General features: G+C 40.9%; 1 protein-coding gene across 1 annotated transcript in view; it reads right to left on the reverse strand.

Moving 5' to 3' along the window:
- LOC115158457 (vesicle-fusing ATPase) overlaps positions 1-9,467 on the reverse strand; it is a 47,670-nt gene extending 38,203 nt beyond the window's left edge. The window contains exon 1 of the mRNA XM_029707421.1: positions 9,370-9,467. Within this exon, the coding sequence (XP_029563281.1) occupies positions 9,370-9,381 (12 nt within the window). The 5' untranslated portion in view covers positions 9,382-9,467. The remainder of the gene's footprint in view (positions 1-9,369) is intronic.
- Positions 9,468-14,209: the final 4,742 nt, after the last annotated feature.

Raw genomic sequence — 14,209 nt, forward strand, 5'->3', positions numbered from 1 at the left:
TGGTGCATAGATCCACATGGAGCGGTATGGATGTAAATACCCTAAGTATAGTTATATATGGAAAATAATGAATACCCCAAATAGTTCTGTGAGCTGAGTTTTTTTATTTGGTTATTACATATGTATAGGAAGTAGGGGCAAGTCTTAGGAGAAGGCTAGAGTGAGGGCAGGAGACAACTGACAATTGTTTGTAGGCATTTATAAGAAGTGTCTACGTGGTCGAGAACCACTGGGAACCGTTGAAGATACATATGGTGTCCACTACCGCCCATCAATACAGGTAGTGAGCACTGACAGGCGAAGCCAATGAAAAGTTTGAGAGGGTAACAGCTGAGATGGGTAAGGGCTGTAACAATGTTCATTGATACCCCCCGGACACTGAGATTTCCTCGAGAACATGATGTGTACCTCTCGGGCTGCTGCGCTGTGATCGTTGCTGGTGGTGTGGATGTGAATAACTAAAGACCTATAATGTTATATAGGGATTCTGTAAGGAGATATGATAGAAGAGAGTATTATTTCAGAATATGCTGTTAAATAGAACACTAGAGTGAATATTTAAATCCCTGTATGAATAGAACCCTGGTGTGGAGGAGGAATTTGTGAGGTAACACATAAATAGTTACTAGAGATAAAGTAACATAATATTGAGTATAATGGGTTACTAGAGATCTGACGAGGAAACAGTAGAAAAAATGATAATAATATACAACTTGCACACCCACACGTAGACGTACATAAGTGGTGTAGAAAGTATTCTGAGAAATATTCAGTGGTCCCTTTATGGATCATTTGATGAAGGTAAGGTTAAAGCATTGTACAGGACTTGACTTACCCCTAACTGCACCGGCCATCTGTGGATGAACGCCATGCACAAAGACTAAGAAAAACATATTTTAGCCCCTTTTTCACCCCAATTTCGTCATATCCAATTACGATCTTGTCTCATCGCTGCAACTCCCCAACAAGCTTGGGAGAAGCGAAGGTCAAGTCATGCGTCATCCAAAACAAGACCTGCCAAACCGCGCTCCTTAAAACCTGTCCACTTAACCCGGAAGCCAGCTGCACCAAGGTGTCGGAGGAAACACCGTACAACTGACGACCGAAGTCAGCCTGCAGGCGCCCGCTCGATGAGCCAAGTAAAAGCCTAACCCAGATGACGCTGGGCCAATTGAGCAATGCCCTATGGGATCCCCGGTCACGGCCGGTTGTGACATAGCCTGGGATCGAACCCGGGTCTGTAGTGACGCCTCAAGCCCTGCGACGCAGTGCCTTAGACCGCTGCGCCACTCTGGAGGCCTAGACAAAACAACTTTTAAATTTATCTGAAATCTAGTTCACATTTGCTGTACTCCTATTCTTGTTAATTAGTTCAACTTGTCTTTCTTAAGCCTGTCTGAAGACAGTTTCAAATCTCACCCTCTGCTGTTGTATTATAAAAGTACATGTGGTGAACCAAATAAGAGTAGCAGCTACTCCATACTACTTGTAGGTCTTCTATCCCTGATATCCTTCAACCCTGATCTTATTCTAGCGATATTAGCTAAAAATGCCAACATTGGTATCGGCCAATGTCTAGTTTAACGCCGATGTTAAAAACCGATGTCAAAGCTACTGTGCATACCTATATAACGTAGGTACATGACGTAATGACGCCACGTAAAATTCTGCGCTATACATGCAACACAGCATTCCTAACCTAGCCCACAATGTCTGCTGTGTGGATTGAGCAGTCAACAAGTCGAGCAGTCATTTGAAAGAGTAAGAACATTTAAGCGAGACAACTCAAAAGGTGAAATCCATTAAAGTCAAGATAATGGAATTCATTGCCCTTAACAATCAACTATTCTCTGTCGTGGGTGATGTTGGCTTTCGCCGACTTGTCAAGCACCGGTACACACTACCAAGTGTGCTATTTTTCAGATGCTGCCCTACCGGAGTTACACAGTAATAGCGTTACTGCTATTAGCTTCACGACATACATACTATGGAACGCCGTTTGGGTCTTTTCCTGTCAAAAAAGATACAGTAGCACTGTCAAAGCTGTACAAAAAAAGCCTGCAAACAAGCAAACCCCAGACACGAACAATGTGTTTACAATACCGCGTTGGTAATAAAGCAGAATTTGTTCGACCGCAACTTCTGGGGTTGCTAGCTTTAGCTTGGTACCTAGCTAGCACCAATACAACCAGCCTGACAACAATGACCAGTAGAAACTGCAGTCATTTTCATTATTCTTAGCAATGATTTAGGAATCCTTGTAAGTTTTAGCAAGGTTGCCACTTGTTGTTCGCCTATTGAAATTGAACTTAAGTTCATGAAAATAAATAGCTATCCAGATACTTAACCCTGTTGTCCAAAGTTAACGTTATAAGCAGCCAGCTAGCTTCATCTGGCTAGTGAAGCTCGACCGGACCGGGTTATGTGTTGTGAAGCTAGCCACAATAAGATTTAGGCACAATAGTGGAATTTGCGGTTTGCCTTCAAAATAAAATTATGTAATTGACAGTGACGCAAATTAATACAAAATAGTAGACTTATGCCATTCTTTTATTTTGAAGGCTAACCGCAAAGTCCACTATTGTGGCTAATACTTATTGTGGCTAGCTTCACAGATGGGTCCGACCACCATTAATCAAATAAGAACTGTCTTATAAATTAGGGTTATTTTAGATGATGACACCGGCTATATAGTTAGCTAGCTAACTATAGCTACTGAAACAGATTGTGTCATTTTGCTATGTTTTTGGGGAAGAAAATTGTTTGCATCCATGAGCTAGCTAGCTTTTTTTTATGACCAGCACTGTAGGTGCGCGAGACAACTTTACCAGCATCATAGCATACGTATCGATGAATCGTTGTGACATGAAATACGAGTGATAGTGTAATCAATGTGTGATAACTACGTAAAAAATGTATGAAGGCGTTAAATGATTATGTGACGTGCAGTCATATTCAAGTCCTGATTGGTCAAAGAGTGTTATTTGACATGTATCTTTTTTGACACACAAAGACCCAAACAGCGTTCCATAGAAATCCTGGTTGAGAATGAAACGACTGAACAAATGAACAACCAAACAGCACAGCAAGTAAGTGAAAGAAATAGGTTTTGATTATGTTTTACTGGTAATGGGGACAAACGTCCCGGATGACGCTGGGCCAATTGTGCGCCGCCCTATGGGACTCCCGATCATGGCCGGAAGTGATACAGCCTGGATTCGAACCACAGACTGTTGTTATGCCTCTTGCCTACGACCGCTGCGTCCATGTGTGTGTGTTAACTATTTAACTGTACTAGAATGCTTAAAAGGCCGCAAAAATTTTAAATATCGGTTATCGGTATCGTTTTTATTGGCAAGGAAAATATTGAATATCGGTATCAGCCAAAAATGTAATATCGGTGCATCACTCATTTCAATCCAAAAAATGGAAGTGGGCTTAATGTTTACGGGGCCTTAATAGGTACACTTACCACATATGCTGAGAACTTGAAATGGAAAACTGTGTGGAATACTGAGCTCAGTTGGCTGACAGAAACAAATCTCTGGGGCTTTTTCCCCTCTAAGGCAAAGAAAGACTTTCTAATGATGTGTGGAACACTAAGAGCACAGTTTTAACTAAGCAGTTTCAATTAAGTTATTGTGAGTTGCAGATTTTTTTAAGGGAATTCTTCACATTCTTTTGAAATGTAATCAGCTCAAAATGAATAGAAAAAACCTACAGGAAAAACTACCCCCTACACGTGAACAAGACTCTGCTTGATTTAAGTACAGTTAACTGCCAAAATAAAGAACCAACATAAAGTGTCTGAATAGGGCGTTGGGCCACCACGAGCCAGAACATCTTCAATGCATCTGGTATAACGCATAGATGGTATAACTGTCTGAAGGTCTATTGGAGGGATGCGACACAATTCTTCCACGAGAAATTCCATTATTTGGTGTTTTGTTGAAGGCGTTGCTTAAACTGGTGCGGTGTGCAGATGATGAACTGTTTCCACCAGATTCCAAGGCCAGAAAAGTAAAAATTCATAAAAACAAAAATGTGCTTTTTGGTCATGATAAACACGGGTGAAATTAGCGTGCCTATTGTTTCTGTTTTTGAGGAAGGACTTCACTTCCATACTTTCCAGAACAGAAAGACGTACTGAACGCAACCCGACATTCCCCCCAGAAGTAAAATGGGAAATGACAAACTCCCGCAAGATCATTTTACTTCTGGGTAAAAGATTAACGTAATATGAATAAGCAGGATATGAGATATTATTTTTGGTAAACAAGGAAATTGGTGATGGGTGATTGCTCAAGCAAATATCCTATTCTTGCAGAGAGTTATGCTGACAGCTGCAGCAGAGGCCCCAGTCACATCATAACATTATGTTATCCACAGTTTCCACACATTACAGTCAAAGATGAATCTCCATTTCATATGTGCTACAGTGCCACTGTCAGTCACTGGATACCTAGATGGCTAGCTAGTCCACATTGTTCATAGAGCTAGAGTGAAAGTGGAAAGCTCTAGGTAACGTTACATTACAGTTGGACTCTGCTATCGGTTGTGCCTCTTTTCCAGCAGTTGGCTATTTCAATGTCACTTCCCTGCTGGTACTAGTGTGTGTGGGCGTATCTACACTAGAGTACGTGGACACCCCTTCAAATTAGTGGATTTGGCTATTTCAGCCACACCCGTTACTGACAAGTGTCTAAAATAGAGGTCAACCGATTATGATTTTTCAACGCTGATACCGGTTATTGGAGGACCAAAAAAAGCCGATGCCGATTAATCGGCCGATTTTTATATATATATTTGAAATAATGACAATTACAACAATACTGAATAAACAATGAACACTTATTTTAACTTAATATAATACATCAATAAAATCAATTTAGTCTCAAATAAATAATGAAACATGTTCAATTTGGTTTAAATAATGCAAAAACAAAGTGTTGGAGAAGAAAGTAAAAGTGCAATATGTGCCATGTAAAAAAGCTAACGTTTAAGTTCCTTGCTCAGAACATGAGAACATATGAAAGCTGGTGGTTCCTTTTAACATGAGTTGTAGTTATTATAGGACTATTTCTCTATATACCATTTGTATTTCATGTACCTTTGACTATTGGATGTTCTAATAGGTACTTTAGTATTGCCAGCCTAATCTCGGGAGTTGATAGGCTTGAAGTCATAAACAGCGCAATGCTTGAAGCATTGCGAAGAGCTGCTGGAAAGCGCAGGAACGTGCTGTTTGAATGAACGCTTACGAGCCTGCTGCTGCTTACCACCGCTCAGTCAGACTGCGCTATCAAATCATAGACTTAATTGTAATATAATAACACACAGAAATACGAGCCTTAGGTCATTAATATGGTCAAATCCGGAAACTATCATTTTGAAAACAAAACATTTATTCTTTCAGTGAAATACGGAACCGTTCCATATTTTATCTAACGGCTGGCATCCATAAGTCTAAATATTGCTGTTACATTGCACAACCTTCAATGTTATGTCAAAATTATGTAAAATTCTGGCAAATTAGTTCGCAACGAGCCAGGCGGCCCAAACTGTTGCATATACCCTGACTCTGCGTGCAATGAACGCAAGAGAAGTGACACAATTTGCCTAGTTAATATTGCCTGCTAACATGAATTTCTTTTAACTAAATATGCAGGTTTAAAAAATATATAGTTCTGTGTATTGATTTTAAGAAAGGCATTGATGTTTATGGTTAGGTACATTCGTGCAACGATTGTGCTTTTTTCGCAAATGCGCTTTTGTTAAATCATCCCCCGTTTGGCGAAGTTGGCTGTCTTTGTTAGGAAGAAATGGTCTTCACACAGTTCGCAACGAGCCAGGCGGCCCAAACTGCTGCATATACCCTGACTCTGTTGCACAGAACGCAACAGAAGTGACACAATTTCCCTAGTTAAAAGAAACTCATGTTAGCAGGCAATATTAACTAAATATGCAGGTTTAAAAATATATACTTGTGTATTGATTTTAAGAAAGGCATTGATGTTTATGGTTAGGTACACATTGGTGCAACGACAGTGATTTATTTCGCGAATGCACTTGTTAAATCACCCGTTTGGTGAAGAAGGCTGTAATTCAATGATAAATTAACAGGAACCGCATCGATTATATGCAACGCAGGACAAGCTAGATAAACTAGTAATATCATCAACCATGTGTAGTTAACTAGTGATTATGTTAAGATTGATTGTTTTTTTATAATATAAGTTTAATGCTAGCTAGCACCTTACCTTCTTGCTGCACTCTCATATCAGATAGTCAGCCTGCCACACAGTCTCCTCGTGGAGTGCAATGTAATCGGCCATAAACGGTGTCCAAAAATGCCGATTACTGGTCGTTATGAAATTAATCGGCCATTTCGATTAATCGGTCGACCTCTAGTATAAAATCAGCCACACAGCCATGCAATCTACATAGACAAACATTGGCAGTAGAATGGCCCGTACTGAAGAGCTCAGTGACTTTCAAATTGGCATCTCCAAAAGGTCAGTTTGTCAAATTTATGCCCTGCAAGAGCTGCCCCGGTCAACTGTCCATGCTGTTATTGTGAAATGGAAACATCTAGGAGCAACAACAGCTCAGCCGTATAGTGGTAGGCCACACAAGCTCACAGAACGGGACCGCCGAGTGCTGAAGCGCATAGCGCGTAAAAATCATCTGTCCTCGGTTGCAACACTCACTACTGAGTTTCAAATCTGCCTCTGGAAGCAACTTCAACACAATAACTGTTTTCGGGAGCTTCATGAAATGGGTTTCCATGGCCGAGCAGCGGCACCCAAGCCTAAGATTACCAAGCGCAATGCCAAGTGTCGGCTGGAGTGGTGTAAAGCACGCCGCCATTGGACTCTGGAGCAGTGGAAATGCGTTCTCTGGAGTGATGAATCACGCTCAACATCTGGCAGTTCAATGGACGAATCCGGGCTTGGCGCATGCCAAGAGGACGCTACCTGTCCCAATGCATAGTGCCAACTGTAAAGTTTGGAGTAGGAAGTACAATGGTATGTGGCTATTTTTCATGGTTCGGGCTAGGCCCCTTAGTTCCAGTGAAAGGAAATCTTAACGCTACAGCATACAATGACATTCTAGACGATTCTGTGCTTCCATCTTTGTGGCAACAGTTTGAGGAAGACCCTTTCCTGTTTCAGTATTACAATTCCATACAGAAATGTTTTTTTGGAGATCGGTGTGGAAGAACTTGACTGGCCTGCACAGAGCACTGACCTCAACCCCATTGAACACCTTTGGGATTAATTGGAACACTGACTGCAAGCCAGGCCTAATCGCCCAACATCAGTGCCCAACCTCACTCATGCTCTTGTGGCTGAATGGAAGCAAGTCCCTGCAGTAATGTTCCAACATCTGTTGGAAAGCTTTCCCAGAAGAGTGAAGGCTATTATAGCAGCAGAGGGGGACCAACTCAATATTAAAGCCCAAGATTTTGGAATGAGATGTTCGACGAGCAGGTGTCCATATACTTTTGGCCATGTAGTGTACCTAGCTAGCCTGGTCATAAAAGCTAGTCAACAAGTTAGCCAGCTGTTAAACCTTGGCAGGCGAGATTTAGCTTAGCAAGATGTATCCTTTCATACTGCGCTGGCTTAGTTACTATTACTATGAGGTTTCCTTGTTGAGACCGGTTAGAGATAAGACAGAGATATACTATTTCAGTGTATTGTATTGTACAGTGGCATGTATTCATGGATGCCAACGGAAGCCAGGTTTCCCCCCAAAAAATACCAAGAAAAAAATACAAAATAAATGTATTTTGTCTCTCTGTGTTTCAAAATGTTCCTGCAATTCGCAAGGCTGAATGTATCTCACCGGAGAAAACATCAGAGCGAGCGAAACAGCGCCCCTATGTCTCAGTATTTGTAGCCCATCTATCTTATGCTGTCTGGTCAAAATGATTATGACATTGTTGCCGCCCATAGCATTGAATGCAAGGGAAGCCAGCTATCATTTGGCCTCCCTTGATAAAAAAATAAAAACTAATAATAGCCAATCAAGTGTGAATGGTCTTGGCACACCAACAACAACAAAAAAATGTCAAGGGAAGTCAGTTTGGATGTGGCTTCACACCAAGTACATCAAAAGCAAAACGACATTTACAGAAAAAAATTGAATTGTTGCGTCATGTTGTGTCGTTGTCCTCCGTTGGCTAGCTAGCTAGCTAAAATCGTCCCTTTCCTAAATTACCCATGGATGGAGATAGGGATTTGAACTTGTGGTTTTACCTACTTCGCCGTACTGATTATAACGGCAATTCGAATCCAATCATAAAGCCAAACATTGTGCGCCTTGCCAGAGAGGGTGAAAGTTCAATATATAGCTAGATGTAGTAGGCTAACACTAATGTTAACTAGCTGGCCTGGCGCATCGATGCCCATGAAAGGAAGTTAGGCCAGCGAGCAAGCATTTTAGCCTAGGATAACAAAAACTAAGTGTGTACTGTATGACAGTCATAGACCGGTTCGGCGACATGAAAGACAGGATGGCATTTCTCTACAAGTAGGGTGAGTGAACATGTTTTTTCTACTTGCGTGCGCACACACACACACACACACAGAGAAATCAGTACCATGGACAGCTACACCATATTAGTTTACATTGATTGGCCCAAATAGTTTTTGGTAACTTTTAGTTGTCACTGTTGTCACTAAGCAGAGGTGATTTGATGATGTTGAAATGTTGAAGTTGAAATGGTGCTGGAATAGTGAAGGCAGCTCCTGTTTTCTTTGCGACTTGCGGTAACTCTCCATGGTTCAAGCCATAGTTGTTTAAGTAGTCCGAAAATTTCGGAAACATTAACTTGTTTGACCATGCTGTACATCATGTAACTGTTTGTTAATCCAAAATGAGGTTGTGGACTTCACCGGACATATGTTGTTTTGTGATGAAACAACGGTGTGGTTGAAGTTATTCTGCCACTGTGTCTTATTGCCTCGACTTTAGGTCCATATCACAGTGGCAAGGCATATGAACTAACAGGTTATAGAGTAAACAACGCAATTATCACAACACATAGGTTGTAATATGGCCTTATTTTTCTGGCTTGGCTTCCCCAGTTATTTTACCCACGCACCGGTACTTGTATTGTGTTGCTAGCTAGCCAGATATTGCATAGCTTGCAGTCACTGAGGTATGCTCGCAGTGGACACTGGTCATAAAATACTCGGTCTTCCGAGCTAAGATTTGAATTACGTAAATTACTCTGCCACACAGGCTAGTGAGTTGGAGGTAGTAGCAGATGCTGAACAATCCTTAAAACACAGCATTGTTATCATTCTCGCCAATGTGTAAATATGTTTAACTAAAGCCATTTATTTAAAGGAAACTCACCCGGCCGGCCATCTTGGTGTTTGTTGTCGTTTTTCAAATGCAATTCAGCATAAAAGTTCCCAACACTGCTGACAGCACAACCGTGCGTTGAACTCCACTACAGGCTTGAAAAATGGAGTGGGCGGGATCGACTTTGCTTATGAAGTGATGTCATCACGTACACGTTAGACGAAATCTTTGACCAGATACTCAAGTGGCCGCTCTAACAAAGACAAAAGAAAAAAGAAAAATGGAAGGCAGTCGGGAGGAGGCAAGATCAAGTGGGACCATTCTAGCCAATGAGGGGGCAGATACGTGTGGCATAAAAGGCACAAATCCGATATAAAATGCATTTTTTGTAAGTTGCCGGGATGTCACATGTCCTATTTATAGCAGTACATTTTTATTGTTATTTATTTAACCTTTATTTAACTAGGCAAGTCAGTTATGAACAAATTCTTATTTACAATGATGGCCTACCAAAAGGAAAAAGACCTCCTGCGGGGACGGGGGCTGAGATTAAAAATAAAAAATAAATGAATAAATAACATATAAATATAGGAAAAACACACATCACGCCAAGAGAGACAACACTACATAAAGAGAGACCTAAGACAACAACATAGCAAGGCAGCAACACATGACAACACAACATGGTAGCAACACAAAACATGGCACAATCATTATTGGGCACAGACAACAGCACAAAGGGCAAGAAGGTAGAGACAACAATACATCACGCAAAGCAGCCACAACTGTCAGTAAGGGTGTCCATGATTGAGTCTTTGAATGAAGAGATTGAGATAAAACTGTCCAGTTTGAGGGTTTGTTGCAGCTCGTTCCAGTCGCTAGCTACAGCGAAGTGAAAAGACGAGCGACGCAGGGATGTGTGTGCTTTGGGGACCTTTAACAGAATGTGACTGGCAGAACGGGTGTTGTATGTGGAGGATGAGGGTTGCAGTAGATATCTCAGATAGGGGGGAGTGAGGCCTAAGAGGTTTTTATAAATAAGCATCAACCAGTGGGTCTTGCGTGACGGGTATACAGAGATGACCAGTTTACAGAGGAGTATAGAGTGCAGTCATGTGTCCTATAAGGTGGCAAATCTGATGGCCGAATGGTAAAGAACATCTAGCCGCTCGAGAGTACCCTTACCTGTCAATCTATAAATGATGTCTCCTTAATCTAGCATGGGTAGGATGGTCATCTGAATCAGGGTAAGTTTGGCAGCTGGGGTGAAAGAGGAGCGATTACAATAGAGGAAACCAAGTCTAGATTTAACCGTCTAGCCATACTCCCAAGTACTTGTACGAGGTGACTACCTCAAGCTCTAAACCCTCAGAGGTAGTAATAGCACCTGTGGGAGGAGGGGCATTCTTCTTACCAAAACACATTACCTTTTTTTTGGAGTTATTCAGAACAAGGTTAAGGGTAGAGAAAGCTTGTTGGACACTAAAAATGCTTTGTGGTAGAGCATTTAACACAAAATCCGGGGAGTGGCCTGCTGAGTATAAGACTGTATCATCTACACATAAATGGATGAGAGAGCGTCCTACTGCCTGAGCTATGTTGTTGATGTAAATTGAGAAGAGCGTAGAGCCCAGGATTGAGCCTTGGGGTACTCCCTTGGTGACAGGCAGTGGCTGAGACAGCAGATTTGACTTTATACACTGCACTCTTTGAGAGAGGTAGTTAGCAAACCAGGCCAAAGACCCCTCAGAGACACCAATACTCCTTAGCCGGCCCACAAGAATGGAATGGTCTACCGTATCAAAAGCTTTGGCCAAGTCAATAAAAATAGCAGCACAACATTGCTTAGAACCAAGGGCAATGGTGACATCATTCAGGACCTTTAAGGTTGCAGTGACACATCCATAACCTGAGCGGAAACCAGATTGCATACCAGAGAGAATACTATAGACATCAAGAAAGCCAGCCAGTTGATCATTGACACATTTTTCCAACACTTTTGATAAACAGGGCAAAATAGATATTGGCCTATAACAGTTAGGATCAGCTTGATCTTCCCCTTTAAATAAAGGACAAACCGTGGCTGCCTTCCAAGCAATGGGAACCTCCCCAGAAAGGAGAGACAGGTTAATAAGGTCTGAGATAGGCTTGGCGATGATAGGGGCAGCAACCTTAAAGAAGAAAGGGTCTAAACCATCTGACCCAGATTTTTTTTTTGGGGGGGGGTCAAGTTTCAGGAGCTCCTCTAGCACCTCGGACTCAGTGACTGCCTGCAGGGAGAAACTTTGTAGCGGGGCATTCCTAACAAGCATTACGGAACTTATATTAGATCAAATAAGCCTCACATATCAAATAAACCATGACATTTTTGGGACCAAATTCGACACTCTAATTGAGCTTCATACAAACAATCTGCTTGGTGAGAAAAAAAAGAAGAAACACCACATGCAGATTTTGGGCCTGGTTATCCCTCTCGCTTCACCTCTTCCTCTCTGTACAAACCCACTGGACATCTTTGCCAGTAATCCACAGGTACAATAAGTACATTTATCCAGTGGTGTAAAGTACTTAAGTAAAACTACTTTCAAGTACTACTTAAGTATTTTGGGGTGGAATATGTACTGTACTATACTATTTACTTTTACTACATTCCTAAAGAAAATAATGTACTTTTTATTCCATACATTTTCCCTGACACCCAAAAGTACTTGTTACATTTTGAATGCTTAGCAGGACAGGAAAATTGTCCAATTCATGCACTTCTCAAGAGAACATCCCTGGTCATCCCTACTGCCTCTGATCTGGCTGACTCACTAAAAACAAATGCTTAGCTTGTAAATTATGTCTGAGTGTTGGAGTGTGCCCATGGCTATTCTTATTTTTATTTTTTTATAATACAATTATCCCATCTGGTTTGCTTAGTATAAGAAATGTGAAGTGATTTATACTTTTACTTTTGATACTTAAGTATATTTTAGCAATTACATTTAATTTTGATACTTAGGTATATTTAAAACCAAATACTTTAAAACTTTTACTCAAGTATGACAATTGGGTACTTTTTCCATCACTGCATTTATCCCAGGTGTGCACATTAATAATGAACAATTAAACAATGTAATCTTAAACAGATTCAATATTGTGTTGATAATTAGCTGCTTTTAACACACACAAACAAAAATCAAAATATTGTACATTATAAACTGGCTGGTTCGAGCCCTGAATGCTGATTGGCTGAAAGCTGTGGTATATCAGACAGTATACCATGGGTATGACAAAACATTACTTTTTACTGTTCTAATTACATTGGTTACCCATTTATAATAGCAATAAGGCACCTTAGGGGTTTGTGGTATATGGCCAGTATACCACAGCTAAGGGCTATATCCAGGTGCTCTGCGTTGCGCATGAATGATGATTGGTTAAAAGCGCATTCCAACTGGTGTCTATTTAAGCAATAAAGCCAGAGGGGGTGTTGTATATGGCCAATATACCATGGCTAATGGCTGTTCTTATGCACAACGCAAAGCAGAGTGCCTGGACACAGTCCTTAGCCTTGGTATATTGGCCATATATCACAAACCCCCAAGTTGCCTTATTGCTATTATAAACTGGTTACCAACATAATTAGTGGTATACGTTAGCCAATCAGCATTCAGGTCTCGAACCACCCAGTTTATAATACAGAAATTACCACCGGCTAAATCTATGATATTAAAATGCCTATTTACTCTGTTCCATCTGAATGCGCAATCCACTGTCTCATCAGCCTAGGCAGGGAAGTTATAAGCTTTAAGCACCAGCTGTCAGAGCAGCTCACAGATCACTGCACCTGTACATAGCCCATCTGTAAACAGCCCATCCATCGACTTACCTCATCCCCATACTGTATTTCTTTATTTATCTTGCTCCTTTGCACCCCAGTATGTCTACTTGCACATTCATCTTCTGCACATCTACCATTCCAGTGTTTAATTGCTATATTGTTATTACTTCGCCACCATGGCCTATTTATTGCCTTAACTTACCTCATTTGCACTCACTGTATATAGACTTTTTGTTTTACTGTATTATTGACTGTATGTTTTGTTTATTTCATGTGTAACTCTGTGTTGTTGTATGTGTCGAATTGCTATGCTTTATCTTGGCCAGGTCGCAGTTGCAAATGAGAACTTGTTCTCAACTAGCCTACCTGGTTAAATAAAGTTGAAATAAAAAAAATATATAAAAAAAAACTTGATCTCCACTATAAAAAGCATCTAGACTTTATCTCACATTTCTTTTGGACTAATATTTAGTTTAGTTTCAACAGGGGAGATTTGTATAAATCTTATTGTCTGTCTCGCCGACATTTGCAACATTGTTTCAATATTCAAATTCTATCTACAAACTGTCCCATAGTAATGAAAGTGTAGGGGTCGGGACGAGAGAGAAGCAGGCAGCGTTCCTCCGCCAGTCTAAATCATGAATCAGCTGGCATCATTTTTATGGATATATACAAAGAGATGTCAATTGAAAACAGGTAGAACTAAACGAAGTGCAGCTAATTTGCAGTCTTTCCAGCTTCAGTTCTAAGTGATTGTGTTGGCTAGCTCCTCTGAACAACAGTGTCATAACGAGAGAGCACATTTTCTATGCCAGGGTAAATCATGCATCATTAGCTCATTGTTATGGATGTATCCAAATAAATGTCACTAGAAAACAGGTTAAACAAATGCAGCTACTTTGCGGTTATTCTGGCTGCACTTTTTGACGTGACTGTAAATTAGCCGTAGTTGGCTAGCTAGCAAGCAAGGGATAAGAACGTTGCCAGTCAGTATGACAACTGAACATTTACAACGAACGACTGGGTCGCGTCTCTAGCAACCCTAGATGTGTGTCGGGACTATAC

This window comes from Salmo trutta, chromosome 2 (assembly GCF_901001165.1).
Source record: "Salmo trutta chromosome 2, fSalTru1.1, whole genome shotgun sequence".
Lineage (NCBI taxonomy): Eukaryota > Metazoa > Chordata > Actinopteri > Salmoniformes > Salmonidae > Salmo > Salmo trutta.